The sequence below is a fragment of the Pelobates fuscus genome, chromosome 8 (assembly GCF_036172605.1).
Source record: "Pelobates fuscus isolate aPelFus1 chromosome 8, aPelFus1.pri, whole genome shotgun sequence".
NCBI lineage: Eukaryota > Metazoa > Chordata > Amphibia > Anura > Pelobatidae > Pelobates > Pelobates fuscus.
Genome location: NC_086324.1, coordinates 104,743,451 through 104,769,320, shown reverse-complemented (window position 1 = coordinate 104,769,320; position 25,870 = coordinate 104,743,451). Strand labels below are relative to the sequence as shown.

The 25,870-nt window shown below is 44.1% G+C and overlaps 1 protein-coding gene across 3 annotated transcripts in view; it reads left to right on the top strand.

Annotated features, from left to right (window-relative positions):
* SF3B1 (splicing factor 3b subunit 1) overlaps nt 1-25,870 on the top strand; it is an 83,179-nt gene that overhangs the window by 19,433 nt on the left and 37,876 nt on the right. The window contains exons 3-5 of one of the 3 annotated variants that reach the window (XM_063430212.1): nt 13,510-13,608; nt 14,045-14,159; nt 15,936-16,015. In XM_063430212.1, coding sequence (XP_063286282.1) covers nt 13,510-13,608; nt 14,045-14,159; nt 15,936-16,015 — 294 coding nt within the window. Of the gene's footprint in view, nt 1-13,509; nt 13,609-14,044; nt 14,160-14,291; nt 15,776-15,935; nt 16,016-25,870 lie in introns of those variants that run through there. The other 2 variants (XM_063430214.1, XM_063430213.1) reach the window with 2 other exon arrangements.

The window sequence follows — 25,870 nt, the reverse complement described above, 5'->3', positions numbered from 1 at the left end:
CAGACCTGGGAGAGAGAACAGGCCAGGTGGAACAAAGGGCAGACAAACTCCTGGATACCTTAAAGGTACAGGAAGCTGACATCTCCACACTGAGAAACAAAGTGGAAACAGGCATGGAGGACCTGAACAACCGCTCAAGGCGCAACATCAGAATAAGGGGCCTCCCGTAGACTGTAGCGCCGGACATGTTTCCCGCCACACTCTGCGAAATCTTCCTGTCTCTCCTCCCAGAAGACCTGGCTATAGACCGGGCACACAGGGCACTAAAGCCCCCCAGCCAAAATCAGACCGCACCCAGAGATGTCATAGTACGCCTCCACTACTTTACATTTAAAAAAGCCATCATGTCAGCCGCCCGGAAACAACCGCCAAAATTCGACGCCACAACGTTGCAATTCTACCAAGACATATCACCAATCACCCTTGCCAAACGCAGAGAACTCAAACCACTCACTAACGCACTAGCACAGGCAAACATTGCATATCGCTGGGGGCACCCATTCAAACTTCTAGTACGTCAGCACGATACCACTCATGTTCTCAAAGATATTTCCAAAATGGCGTCCTTCGCGGCAACACTGGGCCTTCGAATCCAAGACGCACCGGCTAGACCCACAACCCAAATGACCGGCGCCAGGACCCCTTGGGCACAACTATGGGAAAAACCACACCAGAAACGACCATCCAAGCGGCACCCACAACCGATTCAGAAAGCACAGGATCAGGACCTGTGAACACCCCAAGACTGTCGCCCACCGGGCAAAACAGAGAACCTGCAAGGACTGCACGCTGCGGCAGGGCGGCATGGATGCCACCAACCACTCTGCTGACAAGAACTCTTAGATAGATATATCTCTCTATATATATATATATCTATCTATCTATCTATCTATCTATCTATCTATCTATCTATCTATCTATCTATATCTCTATCTATCTATATCTCTATCTATCTATATCTCTATCTATCTATATCTCTATCTATCTATATCTCTATCTATCTATATCTCTATCTATCTATATCTCTATCTATCTATATCTCTATCTATCTATATCTCTATCTATCTATATCTCTATCTATCTATCTATCTATCTCTATCCTTTTACCAGAACTGTATACATGTTACTATTATCAGGCTATTATTAAGTCTACAGAAAGAACTATAAAAGAACACCAGGACTTTACCTTACAGGCTAGGGCAGAAGGGACAGGGCAAGGTACGGAACGGTTGAGGAGGGGGAAGGGGGAAGAAGGGATGGGGGCACGCTTGGGTACCAGAGGAGCAAGCGGGATGGGGGAAGGGGGAGAAGAAGGACGCAGTCATTGATAATGACTTAAACACGCCACACACCTCCGTGGCCCAGAGTAAGACCAGGTGACCCGTGCCAGCCATCCTGGCCTAACTGCAGCCCCTAATACTCACTGGAAAGGCCCAGCACAAACCCCTCACACCCCGTGCGCGCAGACCCTCAATTCAACCCGCCCGTGGCGGGACGCACCTAGAGGATCCCCCGTGTTACAAATCGCTATTTGTAACTGGCCCTTTAAATGAGAAATTGCCCTGCTTCCCTGGATTGTGGAGAAGCATGTTTGCCAGCCTCCTTCCTCATGACTATGGCCCCTGGAAGATTGTGCCCCTGAAAACTGATGAACTTTTATTGGGTGTGTATGGCCCTTTAAGAACCGTCTGGGGACATATTGTGACTTTGCTGAACAATACCCCTTTAAGACTATGTCCCCAGACCTGTAAAATAACTTGCCCCTGGCTTTCCCCCACTTGGTTCAGTAAATAGGGCTTACTGAACCAAGTACCACACAGGCAGACCACCCAGAAGTTAAAGTGTGCAGGCAATTTACCTCCCAGGCTGTGAGGTTACTGCAGGTTAATTGCACGTGGCGGCGGCCATCTTGGTTCATTCGAATGCGGTCAGCGGTGTATGCTAAAGATTCTGTGGAACTGAAATCGGCTACACATTTTAACGAACACCGCTGACCCTTACCTTCTCCTACACTTCGTTTTTCAGCTCCAGAGACAATGGGACTTAGTCGTTTTTCCGCATGAAATTGACCGGCCACACAGCCCAAATCTATGGAACTGTTTTGGGCAGGAAATTGTGCTTGCGGTCGGTCATAAAGGGACCTCCAGCTAACTTTTGATCCGCTGGAGGGATTTGGCTGATTTTTGGAAGTGTTTATGTTTGATGTGTGCTGAGTTCAAATATGTAATTTGTATGGAGATTGAATGTATAGTTTTAAAGCTACAGTGTATGTGTGAAAACTGTATTTTTACTGTATGCTATAATTATGTTATATGTTTATCTGAGGGGAGGAGACGTGGGGGTGGTACCATGTATGTGATTGGTTAATTTCAACCTCCCCCTGGGAGTGTCCTGTGTGTACCTTTTTGTAATAAAAAGCAGGCTGGGTGTTCCAGTCCTCAGTTCTTCTTGACCCTTCAAAACGTAGCCTCGTCTCGTTATTGGAGGGAATTGTTGTATCACACTGGGGATTGCTATGCTCTGCATATTCCCCTGAGCTTAATCACTTAGCTCTTTTAAGAGCTTGTTCCGGATACGCTCTCCTGGAGGAGAGGTCTTCCCCACACGGTCCTGGAGGACAGAAGCCGATCCAGGGTGGAAGGAAGACGGCGCGGCTCCAGTTAAGCTACGGCGGTTGTGGAGTCTGCGGTGGTTGTGGTGTCGTCTGCAGTGCTTGGAGTCCTCTGTAAGCGCTAGGAGCATCCATCAACGGAGGGTACTCGGTCGGAGTACACGGAGCTCCGTTACACCCCGCATGACGCACCACGACACATGGGATGTGAAGCGCACACTCCATCCGAAACAGGATGACTCCGCGCACTCCACTCCACCACGCCTGGCAAGAGCCCTAAGACCAGGCAATTATTATTATTGTTATTCTTGGTTATGTATTTTATGTTGGTCTCACTTGGTCTCCCTACGGGGAAATACACCACATTCCTAACCGGGGTCCCGAAAGTTTACAAGGGACAGGTGGGCAGGATGCCCCAATACACAGATGCAACACATCCAACCACGCCACCATGCCAACTAGTCTAACGTGCATCTCTATAAACTGCAACGGGCTAAATAATCCCACAAAACGACACTCATGCGATGGGCCAACCGCACCAAAGCAGATATCATCCTCTTACAAGAAACACACTACACAGCAGAACGCCCCTTCCCCCTCCTGAGCCGCCACTTCAAGGCCTGCCACGTAGCCAACTCCGACACAGGTAAGCACAACGGAGTGGCAATTCTATTGAGGAAAACATGCCCCCTGCAGATCACGTCCACTCACAAAGACCACCATGGGCGCTACCTAACAATAACGGGCACAATAGGACCATCTAAATACGCTATCTCATCCATATATGCCCCTACAAACCCAGAACCCGACTTCTGGCCCACCTTACAAGCCCACCTCAGTCTACACCCGAATCACCATAAAATAATAGGAGGCGACTTTAACGCCACCCTCTCCCCAACGATAGACCGACTGCGACAACCACTGCACTTAAACTCAAAAAACCAGCCATCCAGATCGGACAAACTCATGGCAGACTTTATCTCCAAAACCAAACTACTCGATGTATGGAGAATACACCACCCAACCCCTCAACTGCTCACTACACATTCTACTCCCACCCACACAACACCTACTCCCGCATAGACTATTTCTTAATCTCCCCACCTCTTCTCCCAATCACGACGGCAACATCAGTAGGCAATATAACCTGGTCCGACCATGCAGAAATCTCACTCACATTCCAACCTCCACAAATTTCCAGACCCTGGTCCTGGAGACTTAACCCAACCCTACTACACGGCCCACAAATAGTACAACAACTCAAGTCTGAACTTACAAACTACTTCACCACAAACATGGACTCGGTCCAGTTGCAAGCAGTTTTATGGGCCGCCCATAAAACAGATCCCTCATCAGCTTAGCCACCGCCCACAAAAAAACACGCCTGGCACGCATAGAACAAATTCTTAACGATATTACAAACTTAGAAGCTAAACACAAGCAAACACCTACCCCCGATCTCACCGCCCAACTCCAACAACAGAGGCAAACCCTCAAGAACGAAATGACAGCCGACGCGACCAAAGCCCTCCAATGGACACGACAAATGTTCTATGAAAAATCAAATAAAGCTGATACCCTCCTCGCACGCAGGCTGCGCAAACGTACCCAGGCCAAACACATAGCCCACATCCGCACACCATCAGGACACACCACAGACATCCCAGCGCAGATCGCAGAGACATTCCAAACATACTTCTCCAACTTTTACGACCATTCCCCACAGCTCAGACAAAGTACCTCCAACTTATCAGACCGCATTCACACCTTCCTCGAACAAGCCAAACTACCCACCTTACCAGACGGCGCACTCACACAACTCTCCGTGGAAATCTCAGAGCAGGAGGTGGAAGCCGCAATTGGGGCCACCAAACCCAATAAAAGCCCAGGCCCATATGAATACTCGGGCGTTGACTACAAAACATTCCTAAACAATCTCTTGTCCCATATGGTGAGGCTGTACAATTCCCTACTACGTGGAGAACCACTCCCCAAAGAAATGCTACAGGCTAACATATGCCTCCTACCCAAGCCCAACAAGCCCCTATCAGACCCGGGCCATTACAGACCTATATCCTTCTTAAACGTAGATGTTAAGATATTCACTAAAATACTCTCCAACCGGCTCTTACCATTCCTAACCAAACTGGTCCATCCAGACCAGGTAGGATTTATTCCGACCAGACAAGCCAGCGACAACACCAGGAGAATGCTAGACCTGGTCTGGGTGGCCAACCAACGCAACATCCCGACTCTTCTCCTGTCCCTGGACGCCGAGAAGGCTTTTGATAGACTTCTCTGGCCATTTCTCTTCGCCACCCTGGAGAAACTCGGCTTCCCCAAACCCTTCCAAGACACAATCAAAACGATATACACCAACCCCACAGCTAACCTCCTCATACCGAATACAAACCCACCTACCTTCTCCATAAAAAACGGAACGAGGCAGGCTGCCCACTGTCCCCAGTCCTTTTTGCCTTCTCCCTCGAACCCTTATTGCATCTCATTCGCCCCTCACCCTCGATCACAGGCATCAAGGTACGCACGCAAACATACAAGACAGCGGCATACACTGACGGCCTCTTATTGTCCCTCACAGACCCGCTACACTCCCTTCCTCCGCTCCTTAAACTTATAGAAGAATATTCCGAAGTATCGGGATACCGGCTGAACCTAGAAAAAACGGAAGCACTCATGCTAAATATAGAAGCATACCACAGACATATACTACAAAACACATACTCCTTCAGATACAACACCTCACACATCTCACATCTGGGAATAGCACTACCGGCGGAACTACACCGCACATATACCCTGAACTTCACTCCGCTGATACAAAAAACAACAAACGATCTACTCCGCTGGAGGGACTTGTCTTTGTCGTGGCTGGGACGCCTAGCCTCGATAAAGATGAATCTGCTACCACGTTTTCTCTACCTCTTCCAGTCCCTCCCCATCCTGATACCCAACTCAGACCTTAAATACGTACAATCACACATAGACAAATTCATCTGGGCGAACAAACGACCCAGAATAAAAACAACGATGTACATCCCCCAACAGAACCGGAGGTCTAGGTCTACCCCATCTGCAACACTACTACGCTACCCAACTCACCCACATACAAAACCTCTGCACCACCAGGAGCCAAACGGTGGGTCAAACTGGAACATGACCTATTCGGCTTCGACTTCCCCTCCCCCTACCTCTGGGTACCACAAAAATCTCGACCCATACCACCACCCCCAACACTATCGAACACCATTGCCGTATGGGATAAACTCACCAAAAAATTCCCCATCATCAACAACCCAACACCACTAACCCCTATACTACGCAATCAAGCTTTTCTCCCAGGCATGAACCCTAAAGACTTTGCACATTATGACCTTTACAGGCTCTACCACTTCTTTACAAGAGGGAAATTACTACAGTACAACGAGCTACCACAACCACACCAAGCATACAACACCCATGACTTCTTTAGATATATGCAACTAAAAAACTTCCTAGAACTCCCAGAAAACACAACAGCAGCCACCACCAAACTCACAAATTCGAAAGAACATGCATGCACAACCCAACACACAAAGGACAGATCACTGCCAACTACATACTAGTGATCACCAACCAACCACCGGGAGCAATGGCTTATGAGTCGGCTTGGGAGAGGGACCTGGGACCATTAGATGACCCGACAGATTGGCAAGACATATGGGAAGCCGCGGCATCCATATCCATATGCGTAAACCATAAAGAACAGGCCTACAAAACAATGTTGAGATGGTACCTAACACCAACGCAGCTGTATCACATGGGAAGGGCAGACTCAGACTTATGCTGGAAGCAATGCGGACACATGGGCACATATATACACCTTTGGTGGCAATGCCCCAAGCTGACACCACTGTGGACGGAGGTAGCACGCCTGGTCTCCGACCTCCTCCACGCAGACATACCCCTAGACCCCTGGATATGGCTCCTGTCCAAGCCATGGGAACCCCTGACTAGAGCACAAAACAAACTCACGAACAAACTAGCCCTGGCAACACGTCGGGCAATAGCGGAACTATGGGGCACCCCAAATATACCTGCACTAGCTGTAGTCATATGCAAAACTAGGGAGGCCATGGAAATGGATAGACACTCAGCCAAGATCCACGAAACATCACATCACTTCTATAAGATATGGGACCCGTCTCTAACAAACCCACCCTAACCTGTGACCCCAAAGCAATAAGATCCCCCAAACACAAGACCACACACCCGGACCCCACAAACATGCACCAAGGGAGGAGGTTACTTAGCCCTTAAAAAACAAGGGAACCCCCGGCTCAGATAGCGGCAGAAGGCCCACACAGAAACCGAGCCGAGCGACCCACAAGCAGGCCCAGCACGCACGGTCTCCCCCAAAACACGCACAGGGCACGCAACATATGGACCCAAAACACGCCCAAGAAGGGAACCGAAACCCCAAACTGGAACCCCCAAAACACCAAACAGAACCACAACTTGACCCCTGAGACCAAGGGTCTGACCCAAGTGTATTCGTCGTTACACCTTTATATAATTTTGTTATATTATATGAATTACCTTGTTCGTCTAGTTTATATACAACGAGGCATACCAAGACACTGCCAAAAAGACAGGCACAGACTATAAAAACCAAGCTTATCCACACAGACCATGCACCAACCAAATAATGGGGGACGAAAACGCACACAGCACACAACCAACTGAGATGCACCTCACAGCATGACAGCACGACCCCAACAACAAATGAACATAGCATCCAGACGACAGGTCTGGTGGAACTGTGCATGCACCTGTATCTGTAATGATAAACCTTATGCAAGAATGTCTCTGTAACATATACCTTGTTTACTGTGAAAAATCAATAAAAATAGAATGTTAAAAAAAAATGTATTATACTGATATCAGTGAAGGGGCAGTTTATTTGTGAAAATGCCATGATGGTGTTAATTTGCATTCCTGTGCTGCCATACGGTCTCAAAGGCAACATAGGCCCAGCAAACAAATCTGGCAAATTTCAATGTGCAAACATGGAAAAGGGGAAAGCCCTACATTTGACCCTTGTACGTTTCCAAAAACCCGTAAAACTTGGGGGTACTGTTGTACTCGTGAGACATTTCTGAATACAAATGTGTATTTTATTTCAGTAAAATCCAACAGTATCATGACATTGACATTCACAGTTAAAATGTCATGCAGAACTTGAAAAATAAGTTATTAATTTCTCATACTTTTTTTTAGATTTTATTCATATTAAATTTTTCATATATAAATATTTAATATGAAATGAAAGACCTATCTCTCCTGAACAAAGTGATTATATAATAAATGTGGGTGCACTTAATATGAAAGAGGTGAATTATGGCTGCACCACATATAGCGCAATTTCCAGGTTTTGTTTACGTTTTGATCACAAGTTGTACAATTGGCTCAGTCTTTAACCCCTTAAGGACAGAGCTTCGGAAGCTTGTCTTTCACTTTATGACAACGGCATTTTTTGCTGTTTGCGTTCAACTGCAATTTGCATTTGACTAATTTATTGCATCGACGCATATTATATACCGTTTTTTTTTTTAAAGGACAGAAAGGGCTTTAATTTGATGTTGTATATATATATATATATATATATATATATATATATATATATATATATATATATATATATATATATATATATATATTACAGAAAAATGAAAAATGTTGTGTTTTTTTTTTACAGTTTTTGCAATAATGTGTGCACAATTAGTGCAGGTTAAGGAAAGTAATTACAAATACATTCCTTTAGGGGGCGGAGCCTGACCAGCTTCCTGAACAGACGCAGGTTCGCTGAGCTCCCACAGACAAGCTTGAAAAACCGTAAATAAATCACTGATACAGCCTCTCACCTGAATGGGGTTACTCTATCTGAGCTCAACGTGCCCCAACGAAGCTCCCGACACCTCTCCGGTGAGATACGGAGCGAGGAAGCCTGAAATGCCTAACCGCGGCCTGTGTGCGTGGGAACTGGGGGGAGACGTCCGCTTTCCCCGTCCCAGCGCTAGCCGGCCCGGGAAACATGAACCTCCCTCCCCCCCCAGACCGGTGGGGGTTATCCCGGTCCAACCTGGGGAGAAAGCCCGGCCCATCAGAAAGGAACCGGAGCACACACTTGGGCGAGCGGCAGATGCAGAGCGGCGCAAAATGGCGGACGCCACATGTACAGATTGCGACAAAGCTGGAGGTCCAGACATCCTACTACGACTGAAGCACACATTTGCTGCTTTTTGGCTGCAACTTGAACGCAGACTGAAGCAACCCGAGTCACGCGTAGCAGTGGGGAACATAATACCAGGGCCACTGCCTGACTCCCGCCGACAGAAGGCGACCCCCAGGCCGACAGGCGCTAACGGGCGGCGCCGAAGAAAGCGACTCCCCGTGCCTGACACTCAACAGCGTAGAACTCGGAAAGGAAGGAAGAGACCCGCGCTCCAACTACTGCCCAAGCAGAGACCTGCTGGCTTTCTTATCTGGCGACAGCCTCTGGGGGCCAGACAGACCTGGATTACCAGAGTCTCCAGACGCAAGTCACCGACCAAGCAACAGATCGGGAAAAACAGAGTCTGCCGCCTTACCAAGCAAGCACGGCGCCTGAAACATGCAATATGCCGGGCTCCTGACGGGATGAGGCCTACAGCATGCCCTCACTCACGTGTGCTGCCGGGACTGGGACTCTCGCACAAGGGCCATGTGTCCCGAATTGGCGATCGTAAGCATGAACACATCTTACCCCCAAAGGGTATGGGATGAACACCGGGACAGATTACTCACTGTTCACTCCATGTTTGTTTTTCCTCTTCTCCCTTTTAATTTTATTTTTTCAACGGAGTGCGACCATATAACTGAATCTGCATGTCTTCATTACTTACTCCACACTGCTAGTCCTGCCGCTACTAATCTTAGCATGCCTAGCCTGCTCTGACGCTTAAGCGTTTTCATTATTGTTTGGTTCTTTTAAACTACTCACATTACTGTCAGGCAGCTAACCTACTACATGTATTGTTACTCAATACCGACTCTATAGTACTCTAGCACCGACGCAGAGATTTCTCTTGACATTATCGTATTATATAATATAAAATGTGCATTTCTTATATCTTACTAAGTCTGCTAATGCCTGGTTTCCCCCTATATTCCATAGCAGCCACAGGGAGATCCAGCTTTTGGGTACGAGCAAGGGCTCTAGTGAGTTATTTCCTTAAAAAGCCACGCATATGACACTACTCTACTGTTATCTTGTATATTATTTTTCCCCAATCGTTAAGTTACTGTTTCACAAGACATGTGTATTGTCTATAACATGTGCAGTACTATTGAAACTCATGCTATATTTGTACCTAATCGTTATACTATATTGCCTTATTCTCTCATGCTATCTGCTGTACGTTCTGCTGAGTCTAAAGCTTCTGTCTGTATGCACACTGCAGCAATTTGCTTACTTTACTGAGATTATGACTACGACCTCTCTAAGCACAGATTTCTATGATCCAACTCACTGTTATTAAGCGGATCTTGTGAAATAAGTTTGTTTCTCGCCTGTCTCCTTAGCATGTTATCCTATTTCATAACAAAAATGTGCAACTGTATATCGATCGCCATGACCGTGTATACATTGCTCCACCTGTGCATGCTGTCGTGGCACCACAGGAATGTTTGTTAACCCTATTTGCACCAAAAATAAAGAATTTAAAAATAAATAAATAAATTCCTTTAGTTGTTCTGATTTACAGAATATATAATGTGTCTGGGATTTAAAGTTTTTTTGGTAGTTACAGGTCACAAAGCACAAGGAGTAAAATAAACTTTTAATGTGGAGCGATTTTAGAATTTCGTATGTTTGTCTTGTAAGCTTAATAGCCATAAAAGAGAACCAAAATTGCCACACAAAAGTATATATTTATATAAAGTAGACATCACAGGCTATTTACCTAAGGTTGTTTTGACACTTTCTACGAAGCCATTTTACCACCAACCTCTGCTAAATATTGGAGTAAAATTTAGTTTTTTGGGGTTTTGGCACACAAACTTATAACAAAGAACTTCTCATATGTATTTTGTAAAGTTGGTGTGTGCTATTCCTGTACAAAGTTTTATTATGTGTTCAGTTACTTCTGCGGAGTACAACGGTACCCCCATTGTATGTCTTTGGCACTATTTCGTGAAGCTACAGTGCCATATAGGAGACCTGTCCTTTTCAGTATTCACAGTCAAATTTTGAGAGACGGATTTAATGAGCCTATGCTTCCATTTGGGGTATTTATAACAGTTTGACTGTTCAAAAAAAAAACCATTTGTAAAAGTAGACACTCCAGGGTATCTCATAAGGTGCATATTGTGCCTTAACATGCCCCCATTTTTTTTACCTTTACATGCCAAAGTATGTGGTAAAAAATAATTTTGTGCATCTTTTACATACGGATTGCATTTTTGCTGGGCATTTTGTATATTTCATATGTGCCACTAAGTTCAAACCCCCCAAATTATGCTCAGCTAAGTCTTCTGAGTAAAAAGACATCCCCAATGAATGTCTTTGGCACTATTTCGTGAAGCTACAGTGCCATATAGAAGACCAAGCCATATCAGTTTTTACAGAACTTTGAATTTTGACGCTGGGCCTATGTGCAATTTCCAAGCATCTTCGCAGGTTTTAAATTCAAACTACCCCACAAAGGCCTACCATTTCTTAAAGGAGACACCCCAGGGTATTTCAGAAGGCATATTTTGAACCTTAGCATGGGATCATTTTTCCGCTAGCTTGTACCAAGTGTAGTGGTAATAAGCGTTTTTTTCTGCCTTTTTGACACACAAAGTGAGTTTGCACAGTATATTTTGCAAACCTTATGTGTACTACCACTGTATAATACTTCATATGTTGCTCAGCTATGTCTGCTGAGTGCAAAAATACCCCCGTATGTACTTTTGCCAGGTATATGTGGACATCGGAGGGGCACATTTGGGACACAGCCATTCCATTTTTTTCAAACTTTAAATTTTTACGCTGTGCCCATGTCCCATTTTAGAGTATTTTACCAGGCTATATAATCCAAATACCCCATAAAGCCATACCATTTCTTAAAGTAGACACCCCAGGGTATTTCAAAAGGCATATTTTGAACCTTAGCGTGGGATCATTTTTCTGCTAGCTTGTACCAGGTGTAGTGCTAATGAGCGTTATTAAATGTATATTCTAACTTTTTAAAACATTTTTTTACTTTTTAAAACTATTTTTTAGTTATGCTTATTAATTTTTTTAAAGTTTCCTAAACTTTCGTAAAACTTTTTTTTACAGATTTAACATTTTTCTAAGCTTTTTTTTTTTTAACCGTTAACCCCTAACTAGCAGTAAGCAGCCCTAACAGTAAATTCCCCATTTTCCCATAACTCCCACCCACCCCAGCTAGCAAAATATTTAATTATACAATATTTAAATTGGTTAATTAAATAAATTTAACCCCTGAGGGTTAAAAAATAAATAAAAGTTAATCGTCAGGGGTTAAAAAAAAATTAGATCACAGTATAATACTGTGATCTGTATTTTGATCACTGTAGGCAGTGATCGACTGGCAGGGAAGGGGTTCATTTTTATTTGGATTGGGTAAAGGGTTTATTTTTTTTATTTTTTACTTCAACGTTATTAAAACTTTTTGTTAACTTAATTTTTTAACTTTTTAAAGCTTATTTTAAAACTTTTTTTAACGTTAACCCCTAGTTAGCCTAACACTAAATCCTCCAATTCCCCACTAACTTCCACCCTCCCCAGCTAGCTAAATTTATAATTTTAAAATATTTTTAAATTAATTAATAAAATAAATTTAACCCCTGAGGGTTAAAAAAAAAAAAAAAAAAATCAGATCATAGTAAAATGTAATTCCTGCCAATTGATCACTGTAGTCAGTGATCAATTGGCAGGGAAGGGGTTAATTTTTTATTAAAATGGGTGGGGGGGGGGGGGGGGGGTGGGATTTTAATTTTACTTTATTTATTTTTTTCACCAGGGGGCAGGATCAGCACTGATCCGTCTCCCTGCACTTCACAGTGAACCCGGAAGTGCAGGGAGGCGGAGGCAAGTATACTGAGCACATGTGCCCGCTCTGACATGCTGTCAGAGCGGGCACATGTGCTGGGACAGCCCGATCCGGTGCTCCCGGTCTGCCTCTAATACAGAGGCGGACCGGAGCACCATTAACCCCGCGATCGCCGCGATTGCGGCGATCTGGGGTTAATTTTACCACGTGACGGACGAGGTTCGTCACTCGTCATTAAGGGGTTAAATGGATCTCAATATGTTTGAATCCATATTCCCTACACTATGTGCAGTTTTGTTTTGAGCGCATATACCCAGGCTTCCAAATAGTAATAGTATACCATGGAAGAATAAGAAAAATTTGCTTGTATGCGAGAAATATACTTTATGCTGTGTACATATACATACATTAAAATAAACACATGGATGCTTATTAGATTACCCGAGTAGATTTTATGCATTATCATTTATTAATCACCACAGTACATTATAAGTCTTGAAAAAAGTCCCTAGTGGACTGAAACGTTGACACTATGTAATCAACTTTTGAAGCATGAATAAATGGCACATTTTTGGCAACCGTATCGAGTCCTGTGAGTGCACTTCCAACAAGGTATTTTATATTTTGAGGTCGGAGTGGCACCTAGGTAATAAACAAGACTGGGAACAGGAGTGCGAGACCCAGCCTGAATTTATATCATCATTTTTTTTTTTTCTCTTATGGAAACTTATGTACTCCCACCATATCGGAAGTAAACTTTTCTGTATTATTGTATTCACACCAATATTTTCTGTTCTGCAGGATGACGATGACTGTTCTGCTGCAACATTTGAGCAGAAGAAGCCGGGTTATCATGCTCCGGTGGCATTACTCAATGACATCCCTCAGTCCACTGAACAGGTAATTATTGACCACACTAGTAGTAGATCCCATGCTTAATTTGTAGGTAAACACAAGTTGTAATTTTACTGGCACAATGGAAAAAAATTCTTTTAAATGAGGGGCTGGACTCCTAGTCACTTTTCTCAACCAATTAGTTAGATGTTTTATCTTCTGAATATTCCCTGTCATTCTAATTCACAAATATCCAAATATCTAATATCCTTATTATATGCTATGATTGTGATATTCGGGCGCTATGAGGCGGGTTTAATTCGTCATTTAAGAAGTGCACTGCTGATAAAATGGCCAGCTGGTAACCTAGCATAAACTCTGGTTGCTAGTACTACTTAGGTGATCTAGCCATGAGAGGTTCATTTGAAAATGCAGTAAGTGACTTTGGTGCTTTGACTGTCTTTTTAATTTCATTAAATCCTTTTCTCTTTTTTTCCCATAGTATGATCCATTTGCAGAGCATCGGCCACAGAAGATTGCAGATCGGGAAGATGAATATAAAAAGCACAGGCGAATGATGATTATTTCCCCTGAGCGATTAGATCCTTTTGCAGATGGTAAATAACTTTATTATAATTCTTTTAATACATACATGTAATTTTTTTTTTTTGGTGGTGTATTAAGCTTAGACTTTCTTTTGAATTCCTCCCTCTGTTTTTTGTTTTGTTTTTGTTTTTTCTCTTTGCCAGACACTTTTCATTGGTTAAGTCTACAAGACAAAAGTGTAAACCGTTTGTATTTTAAATGCAAGTTGAACTGACATGACTGTGTGTGTGTGTGTGTGTGTAAGTGTGTAAAACTTGCTCTCAAGGCAGAGCCTGTAAACAATAAATACCCTGTTGCAAGCGATACTTGGGGTCTTCCCCCTGGGGAGTAAATAGTAGCTTATATGAACCCTGTTGCATAGATTTTTGTCTTATTTATTTTTAGTGCTACAGGTTTTTTTAGAATGTTGCATACCTTTTATGCTACCAGAATGTCCTGCCTCATGATCATTCTCTAAGATCCAGTGGCTTAATGGAGCTTTCCACCACAGAATGAGCATTTTTATGTTGCTCTTATCTTTTATATTACAGGCCAGTGTGATACATCACATACAAGATGTATTGAGTTCAGGAGCAGGACAATCTTGGTAGCTTTGCACTGCAGGTTATTTGTAATAATGTTTCAACCTGCATATAAGAGGGATGGGTTTTGTGTTTTGGGAAATTGTAAATGATTTAAACAATGCTTGTCAGAATTCACAGGCCCATACTAACTGTCCTTAATTTCTTTCCTACAGCAGTACTGCTAAATGCCAGTCCTGTCTGCATTCTTAAGGGTGCAGTGCAACACATCCTGTGTAGCTAATGGTGAAAAAGTAATCCAAAGGAAGTCCTATCATATCTAGTGTCTGAGTGACACTACCAATTGGGCATGGTTTCCAACATTGAAAATGTATAATTTAATTTAGTGGACCCAAAGTAGAGCTATATGGACGGCACCCTTTTTCCTGTTCACTTACGATATATATGAAGAAAATAATAGTACTTGAGAACTGAAATATTGGTGATTATTCCCTTACATGGGAAATCTGTATTGGTAACATGACCTTTGCTAATTATATTTTAGTTATAAAATGCCCTCTTTATTAAGTTCAGTGTTAATGGTTTTGATACTGGGCAAAGTGGGAAATTGGGCCCATTGCCACAATCGTGTGTCATACATTGGTTTGCTCAGATCAATCACATAGGTTCTTCATGGTTCCAGCACCCCTCTTGGATCACCCTCTAATATAAATAACTGATTATTGCTCTTTGTGCTCCACAGTGAGCGGCCTTTATCAGTCACTAGAAAGTATTCTTAAAATGAAACCCAATATGTTTTGGAGCCACAGTTAGGCATTGTTTTGGATATAATCAACCTTACCCAGGTAATGTTTATGAGTATACATTTTCCAAAGTGTTACTAATGGTAAAGAGATGATTTTCTAGGCTTCTATTCTGCTGCTTGAAGTCAGAACTGCTGATGGAGACAAAGGCACGAAAGTGTACGTATTCTGGATTAGCAACCACGGAATCCATCACTTCTGAAGATGCTACACTGCTTTGTCATTTTTAATGTTACCTGCATTAATATATATGCTTTAAACTGTAGTTGTTTGTGTTCAAACAGGTTAAGCTATGTTATAATGTGAGATTAATTTTAAACTTAAAATATGCAATTGGATTAGCATATGGCTAGGCTATTTTTTTTTTATATATATATATTTTTTTTTTCTTTCTTTCAAGAGATCTATTGAAAATGCACTTAAATTTATTGATTTCTACTCCTGTTGCTGTTCTTTTCTGCAGGGGGCAAGACGCCAGATCCAAAAATGAATGCAAGAACATATAAGGATGTCATGAGAGAGCAGCATTTGACAAAAGAAGAGGTATGTCGACTATAAAGCAGAGAAACCATGTTTCAGCTGTATAGTGTTAGTAATTTGTAATTATGTGATTTTATTTTTGTGAGATTCTGAAGTTTTTATTTTTTACTCTAATAAGCCAGAAATTAGATCTACCGTATTTATTCGAGTATAACGCGCAAAATTTTGTACCGATTTTTTTTTTTTAATCTAAAATTAGGGGTGTGCGTTATACTCGAATAAATATTAGCCCAGCAGAAGAGGGAGGGAGTGGGTGCTCCGATAATACCTCCCAGGACCGCCGGGCTCATTACAAGCCCGGCGGTCCTGGGGGGGGCGGGCAGCAAGCGTTTACTCACCTCCCTGCAGCTCCTCCAGCTCCCCAGTGTAAATCTCGCGAGACCCGCGGCCAGCTCTGACGGCCGCGGGTCTCGCGAGATTTACACTGGGGAGCTGGAGGAGCTGCAGGGAGGTGAGTAAACGCTTGCTGCCCGGCGGTCCTGGGAGGTTATATCGGAGCACCCACTCCCACTAATATTTATTCGAGTATAACGAGCACCCCTAATTTTAGATTAAAAATTGGTACAAAATTTTATACGGATTTTTAATCGAAAATTAGGGGTGCGCGTTATACACGTGTGCGTGTTATACTCGAATAAATACGGTATTCATAAAATAAATTATTTTTTTTAATTTTTTTTTACTTTTATCAAAACAATTACTAATTACAGTTTAATTTGCATATATTGCAGTGTATCCTAATCAATCACAAATTGTTGCATTCTTATGGTATTTTAAGTATCCAGGGGAGAAGAAGCTATTGTTAGCACAGTTCTGTTATTAAGTGGTGTAATGACTTTAGGTAGAACTCTCTTTTAATTTCAAGGAAAAAAATTGGTTGGCAGTAAAACCTTTGATTTAACCTTGTATATCAGAATTTATCAAAGATACGTTGTTTCAAATTAGTGATCCATTGTGAGGTGTGAGAGGTGCTCAGTAGTGTCTTCACTTAAAGGACCACTATAGTGCCAGGAAAACAAACATTCTCTTTCCTGGCTTTCTAGTATCTTTAGGTCCCCCCCCTCCCCCACTCTCAAAGTCCCACTACCACTGGCCTGAAGGGGTTAAACACTTGCCTTTCTCCAGCGCCAGGCCACCTCGGCACTCTCCTCCCTCTGCCGACACCAGCACCGCATGCACGGCAAGAGCCGCGGGTGCATTCAAGCAGTCCATAGGAAAGCATTTCACAATGCTTTCCTATGGATGTCAGCGTCTTCTCACTGTGATTTTTCACTTGTGGCTGGATTAACCCTCTGAAACTGCTATGTTTCCAGCTGCAGGGTTAACACTAGATGGACCTGGCACCCAGACCACTTAATTGAGCTGAAGTGATCTGGGTGCCTATAGTGGTCCTTTAAAGGAGCACTATAGGGTCAGGAACACAAACATGTATTCCTGACTCTATAGTGTTTAACCCCTTAAGGACACATGACGTGTGTGACATGTCATGATTCCCTTTTATTCCAGAAGTTTGGTCCTTAAGGGTTTAAAACCACCTTCTAGCCACCCTGGTCCTCTCATTCCTACCTAAAAAAATGTAAAATTTTACATGTATTCAAGTCTGGAGCTGCTAGTTCGGTCTCTGTTTCTTTTAGACCTGCCTGCTGACATAAGCAGAAGTGGTAGCCTGATCCAATCACAATGCTTCCCCATAGGATTGGCTGAGACTGACTCAGGGGCAGAGCCAGCACAATTCAAACACAGCCCTGGCCAATCAGCATCTCCTCATAGAGATGTATTGAATCAATGAATCTCTGCGGAAAGTTCAGTGTCTGCATGCAGAGGGAGGAGATACTAAAAGTGTGGATGCATTTTAGGCAGCCATGACCCAGGAAGGATCTCCAACAGCTATCTGAGGAGTGGCCAGTAGAGTTATCCCTAGGCTGTAATGTAAACACTGCATTTTCTCTGAAAAGACAGTGTTTACAGCAAAAAGCCTGAAGGTAATGATTCAACTCACCAGAACACATTCAATAAGCTGTAGATGTTCTCGTGACTGTAGTGTCCCTTTAAGTAATTCAATGCTAAATTAACTTTCATTGCTGACAAAGTAACTCGGCATGAAATATTACCTTGTGTTGGCTATACATGCAGTCCTGCCTCCAAAGGACATGCTGAATTATAATTTTGGTAGTTTTGTGTCATAGTATGAGAGAACGGTCTTGCAAGATGTTCACAATTGGTTGTCTGTATTTTAAGAATGGTGTGTGTATGTGTATGTATGTATATTAGGGGTGCACCGAAATTCCGGCGGCCGAAAATGGACCTAATCTATTTCGGCCAATATTGGCAAATATCGGCAGAAAATTGGGCCGTCAGGCTGGCGGGCGCGCGAGGGAGCACTCTCCCCTGAGTGCTTCCTCTTCAGCTCCCTCGCGCACCGCACTGATACCGGAGCCGGAAGATGACGTCATGAGTGCTCCCTCACACGCCCGCCGGGTGACCGGCCCCCCAGGAGCCCAGCAGCACCACTGGACCCCAGGAAATCCCCTCAGCACTCCAAAAGGTAAGGAGGCTGGGGGGGTTAAATAAAAAAATGCGTTAGTGTGTGTGTGTGTGTGTTTGTGTGTTGTGTGAGTGTGTTACAATGTGTGTCAGTGAGTGTGTTACAATGTGTCAGTGAGTGTGTTACAATATGTGTCAGTGAGTGTTACAATGTGTGTCTGTTACTGTGTCACAATGTGTGTCTGTTACTGTGTCACAATGTGTGTCTGTCGGTAACAGACACTCACTCACATTGTGACACTCGGTAACAGACACTCACTCACATTGTGACACTCGGTAACAGACACTCACTCACATTGTGACACTCGGTAACAGACACTCACTCACATTGTGACACTCGGTAACAGACACTCACTCACATTGTGACACTCGGTAACAGACACTCACTCACATTGTGACACTCGGTAACAGACACTCACTCACATTGTGACACTCGGTAACAGACACTCACTCACATTGTGACACTCGGTAACAGACACTCACTCACATTGTGACACTCGGTAACAGACACTCACTCACATTGTGACACTCGGTAACAGACACTCACTCACATTGTGACACTCGGTAACAGACACTCACTCACATTGTGACACTCGGTAACAGACACTCACTCACATTGTGACACTCGGTAACAGACACTCACTCACATTGTGACACTCGGTAACAGACACTCACTCACATTGTGACACTCGGTAACAGACACTCACTCACATTGTGACACTCGGTAACAGACACTCACTCACATTGTGACACTCGGTAACAGACACTCACTCACATTGTGACACTCGGTAACAGACACTCACTCACATTGTGACACTCGGTAACAGACACTCACTCACATTGTGACACTCGGTAACAGACACTCACTCACATTGTGACACTCGGTAACAGACACTCACTCACATTGTGACACTACGGTAACAGACACTCACTCACATTGTGACACTCGGTAACAGACACTCACTCACATTGTGACACTCGGTAACAGACACTCACTCACATTGTGACACTCGGTAACAGACACTCACTCACATTGTGACACTCGGTAACAGACACTCACTCACATTGTGACACTCGGTAACAGACACTCACTCACATTGTGACACTCGGTAACAGACACTCACTCACATTGTGACACTCGGTAACAGACACTCACTCACATTGTGACACTCGGTAACAGACACTCACTCACATTGTGACACTCGGTAACAGACACTCACTCACATTGTGACACTCGGTAACAGACACTCACTCACATTGTGACACTCGGTAACAGACACTCACTCACATTGTGACACTCGGTAACAGACACTCACTCACATTGTGACACTCGGTAACAGACACTCACTCACATTGTGACACTCGGTAACAGACACTCACTCACATTGTGACACTCGGTAACAGACACTCACTCACATTGTGACACTCGGTAACAGACACTCACTCACATTGTGACACTCGGTAACAGACACTCACTCACATTGTGTGTCAGTGAGTGTGTTACAATGTGTGTCTTCAGCACTTACCTTTCTCCAGTGCCGGACTCCCTTGGCGCTGGGGATCCCTCCGCCGCTCAGCTCCGAATGCGCATGCACGGCAAGAGCCGTGCGCGCATTCAAACCGCCCATAGGAAAGCATTACTCAATGCTTTCCTATGGACGTTCAGTGTCTTAGAATCGCGGAAGCTCCTCTAGCGGCTGTCAGTGAGACAGCCACTAGAGGCTGGATTAACCCTCAGTGAAACATAGCAGTTCCTCTGAAACTGCTATGCTTTCAGCTGCAGGGTTAAAACTAGAGGGACCTGACACCCAGACCACTTCATTGAGCTGATGTGATCTGGGTGTCTGTAGTGGTCCTTTGTGTGTGCATCTGCATGCACTGGTGTACATACCGCGGTCGCAGCCCTGCAACCCCTGCGACCAGGTGCCCGCTGCCATGTTTTGCGACCCCGGCCTGCGCAGAGTAAGCGTGCGGGGGGGGGGGGGGGGGGGGGGTGGCACTTTAAGAAAACCTATCCTACTGCAAACATAGCCACATCCATTTATTAATTCTATTCTGCACGTGCCAATCTGCCCAAAGTGCTTTCTTCAAGTCTCTAGTCCACATTTCTAAATCTTTATTATTAATAAATATTATTGGTATGGTATTCAATTAAATATATATATATATATATATATATATATATATATATATATATATATATATATATATATATATATATATATATATATATATATATATATATATATATATATATATATATATATATATATATTTGAATACATTTTTCTCTTTCCTGGCTAATCATGGCAGCAAATACACATGGGAATACCCAAGCTTTCAGGGAGGGACAGTAACATACTTAACTGGGAATCAAATAATCAGAACAATTCAACATAGATTAGAATATTGAACTGAGTAAGGGATGTGGCATCCAAATTGCGCCTAATTGATTGCTACAATGTCCAATATGTAATGCAGGACAAACTAATTCAAAGAGATCCAAATGCCAACTTTACAAAGTTGCAGCAGAGATCATTGCCATGGAAGCCCACGATGCTGCAACTGCACTAGTGGAGAGTGCCCTGAATCCCTTTGTTACAGGTAGAGAATGGCATTGAAAAGCTTTCACTTTAGACAGGCTCTCTGGTGCTAAATGCAAGACAACCATATCCTGTTGAAATTCAGGATCAAGCTTGGAGTTCATACATTCATGAGGTACCAGGCAACAGCACTTTCTGTGCTCCTGCTCCTGCTAGAGGTTCGAATGGTGGTTTAGTCAAAGCCTGTAAGACCAGAGGTAGGTCACATATGGACTTCAGCACCCTCAGAGGCTTGAATTTAATTGCTGCTTGCATAAAGCAAAGCTCAATGGGTACCCATCAATGTGGAAAGTACCAATCTGTGCTCCTCTAGAGTGTTATATTTCAGACCATATCAAGGCTTGATTGAGGAGTAATTCCAACCTCTATTCTTGAGACCAACAGACAAATGTATGCCAAGTTTGTAATCTGTAAAGTATGTATAGGACAGTAAGAGGAACTTGATGACCGTCTCAGGAATGCCTATACTTCTAGCGACACCAGCCTCAACACCAGGGCTTAAGGATCTTGGTGTGTCAAGGGACCTTGTAATAATAGGTCTGGACATACTGGAATTTCCATTGGAGGTTCCAGATTCATCTTTCTCATCAAGGGAATTTAGAGTCTTCTTGGCCTTCCACTGTCTCCTTTGAAATTCCTTTAGGAACGTTGAAGACAGGAAAAGTCTGTACATCAGACTGAGAATCCAAATTTGAGTCCGTTTCCTGACTGAGCATTGTGGTCCTAAAAAGTGATATAGGATACATTTGCATTGATATTTGAGCAAATTTGGACCCACTTGTTCTTCAGCAACCTTCCGTAGTGTAGAAGAGCCCTGAAATTACTCATAATTCCCTTACTTTGGATGGAAATATTGTTCCTTCCCTTATTCACAGGCCTTGTGTAGCATGGTCCAGACAGTGTGAATCCAATCCTTGAAAACTGGAATCCGAGCTTATAATCGCCCAATTAAGTTCTGTTCATAGGAAACCCAGAGACATATTCTCTCTTTCCGCTACCAGGTAAAGTGTAACTCCACTGATGGTGACATCATCCGTGGCTGTCCCCAATTAATCTTCTTTTGTTGAACTGAGATAGGAAGGACCTTTGAGGAATTCTGATATGCCATTGAGCCCATCTGACAAGTCTGATGGTGGAAGCCAGGATTCCTAGTAGTTGCCTCTACTTTCTTGCTGTTACCAAGCAAAAATGAAGAAACTGGAAGAGAAAACTTCCACCATCTGTGGAACTGTTCCTGAGATAGAGAAAGCAGAGCATGGCGGGAGACTGCTCTTGTTGGTAATCATCCAGCAGCCAAACTTCAGGCGTTCTGAAATAACTCTAACCCTCTGTGCACCTGCCTTCTGTGGGTCTGAGGCTTCCACTAGTAGATTATCCAGATAATGAAGCCCAGGTGATCTGGACTCTCAATATCACTATAAGCACACATAAGGTTCTTGGGGCTGCAGTGAGGCCAAATGGCAGGGCACCAATAAGTTCTCTTCTGAGATAATGCTGAAGATCTAGGACTATTGGAATGGTAGTAAGCATCCTTGAGATATATAGAGATAAGGAACTTGTCCTTCCTAATTGCTGGGGATCTGGATCTGATTTACTCCATCCCGAAGGCTCTGTCATTCAGCCTATTGTTGGCCCTTCTTAGGTCCAGTATAGACTCCCATGTGCCTTTACTTTTAGCATCAGAAGAGAGATGAACATTGTCCCAGGAACCGCTTTTGTTAAGGGACCTAAGAAATCACATCTTTGTCCAGAAGGTTTCACACACATTCCTTCAGTGCTCTACCTTGGATTCATCTGTCTGAATTCTCTTGTTGATAAAGAGAGACTCGTGTCTGAAGCTTCAGTGCTAAACCTTCTTCATAGCTCTATTAGAACCTTGAAATGCAGGTTACCGCTGGAGTATACCCTGCATGGTCAGTAATTCCATGTATCTCAGAAATGCTGGTCACTGGAGGTTCTCCTGTCTGATCCTGAGGAGTCGGATTCTTGGATCTTCAGTTCTGAGGTAAATACTTTGCAGCCCTCAGTTGCCTTTTAATTGATTCATCAAAAGCTTTCCCAAACAGCAGCTCCTTTTCAAATAGAATGGTGTAGAGGGCAGAATAGGAGGATGTCATCATCCCAGAAGCAGAACCATAATGCTTTCCTAGCTGCTATAGATAAAGAGCTTTGTTCGAGAGAATATCCTAGTTTCATCTAAGGAAGCTTCTGTGAAGAAGTCACTTGTAACCTGAAGACTGCATCTTCATTATTTGCTCTTAATGTCTCTATCCACAGTAGCATTTAGATCTTTAAACACTCTTTTCATGGTTCTAGAAACAGCAGTGAAAACTACAGCTGGATGACAACCTGCATGAGCAGGTGTATAAATTTGGACAGGTCTGCATCCACTCTTGATCCATAGCCTTGCGTAAAAAAAAAAAAGCTGTTATCAAGCCCCACCTGTCATGTGGCTGCACCAGTATAGTTGATGCTGTAGCAGCTACCTTATGGAGACAGTCAGAGCATCACTGTTTTTCTTACACTGCTTTCTCATCAGAACCAAAACATGGTGTACATTCAGAAAATACCTTGCAACTTTCCTTTGTAAGCTATGGCCGCATGTCCTGGGACTGTGCAGCTATAGGTGAAGCTGAAGCAGTTGCCTTCTGAAAACAGGGAATGCATAACTGTTTTCCTACCACTGCATTTTCTTCACAATCGGAACACTGTGTAGATTCAGACACAAGATAAACCAAAAAAAATTACATGTGGCGAACTATAAAAGTAGAAAAGGGCACTGTCAAATTCTATAAACAAGAAAACAGTCAAACAGATTTAAAACTGGCTGAGAACAGCACCAACCCATGTCCGGAGAACCTGCAATAGTTTCCAAATATGTTTGGGATGTTTACAGTAATTTCCCCTCCATTTTAGGTACTTTCTGGCAATTGCCCTAATCCAAGATGGCTGCCGCATTCTGTATTCCCATAATGCAAGTCATCGGTATTGGGCCTTTAAGCCACAAACTGCACATGCGCGGGCGTCTTCCAAGTGCATTTGCTGGCTAGAGACCAGGGCGAGAGCTAGGTCTGCAGCATACATAGCCCCTGAGCACCCAGGGAACCAGGAATAAATCACCAGGACCGATGGGAAGCATAAAGTAAAAGTGCCTGCAAGGCAACAAGGTGCAAAAAAATAACCAAAGTTAAAGGCATCTTATTATAAAAGGCATCACAGCATAAGGCAGTAAAGGCACAGCTGCGTAATGCACCACAGTTTAAAGATATTACAGCTTAAGGGACTGCTGCATAATGCATTACAGCACAAGGCACAGCTGCACAATGCTCCAGTTTAAAGGCATTACAGCATAATGCACCACAGTTTAAAGACATCACAGTTTAACCCCTTAAGGACACGTGACCTGTCATGATTCCCTTTTATTCCAGTAGTTTGGTCCTTACGGGGTTAAAGACATTACAGCATAAAGTACCTTGAAATAGCAAAAACAAATAAAGCACTGAAGAGGGAAAAAACCGACATGTCCTTGAGTAAAGGGAGCAAAATGCTCACATTTTAAGGGCTGTAGGAGAGGAAAAAGACTGAGGGACACGTGTATGTGTGTGTGTGTGTGTGTATGTCAGGGCTCCACAAATCCCAGGCGCCAGATCGCCACGGCGACTAGAAATTTCGCCCTGGCGTCTGGGAAAGAGCTCTCTAAGTGTGGGAAGGGGCTTTGATGCCGCCCGCGGGTACATGGAGGATGCCGGCCGGCCGCCCGTGGGTACATGGAGGATGCCGCCCGCGGGAGAATTATGGGCGGCGCGCGAGGGAGCAGTACTCTGCCTGTAGCTCCTCTCTGCTTCCTCGCGGTGTTTAATGATGTCGGGAGCCGAGATATGACGTCATTCCGGCCCTAGCATCATTACAGAGCGCAAGGGAGCAGAGAGGAGCTACAGGCAGAGTACTGCTCCCTTGCACACAGGAAGAGTGCAGCCCCACTGGACTCCAGGAAAGACCCACTCAGCTCTCCCAAAGGTAGGGAGGCTGTGTGTGCTTGTAGAGCCTGTCACTGTGTGTGTGCGCTTGTGAGAGAGCCTGACAGTGTGTGTGCGTGTGAGAGAGCCTGTAGGACTGTGTGTGCGTGTGAGAGAGCCTGTCAGACTGTGTGTGTGCGTGTGAGAGAGCCTGTAGGACTGTGTGTGTGCGTGTGAGAGAGCCTGTCAGACTGTGTGTGAGAGAGCCTGTCAGACTGTGTGTGAGAGAGCCTGTCAGACTGTGTGTGAGAGAGCCTGTCAGACTGTGTGTGAGAGAGCCTGTCAGACTGTGTGTGAGAGAGCCTGTCAGACTGTGTGTGAGAGAGCCTGTCAGACTGTGTGTGAGAGAGCCTGTCAGACTGTGTGTGAGAGAGCCTGTCAGACTGTGTGTGAGAGAGCCTGTCAGACTGTGTGTGAGAGAGCCTGTCAGACTGTGTGTGAGAGAGCCTGTCAGACTGTGTGTGAGAGAGCCTGTCAGACTGTGTGTGAGAGAGCCTGTCAGACTGTGTGTGAGAGAGCCTGTCAGACTGTGTGTGAGAGAGCCTGTCAGACTGTGTGTGAGAGAGCCTGTCAGACTGTGTGTGAGAGAGCCTGTCAGACTGTGTGTGAGAGAGCCTGTCAGACTGTGTGTGAGAGAGCCTGTCAGACTGTGTGTGAGAGAGCCTGTCAGACTGTGTGTGAGAGAGCCTGTCAGA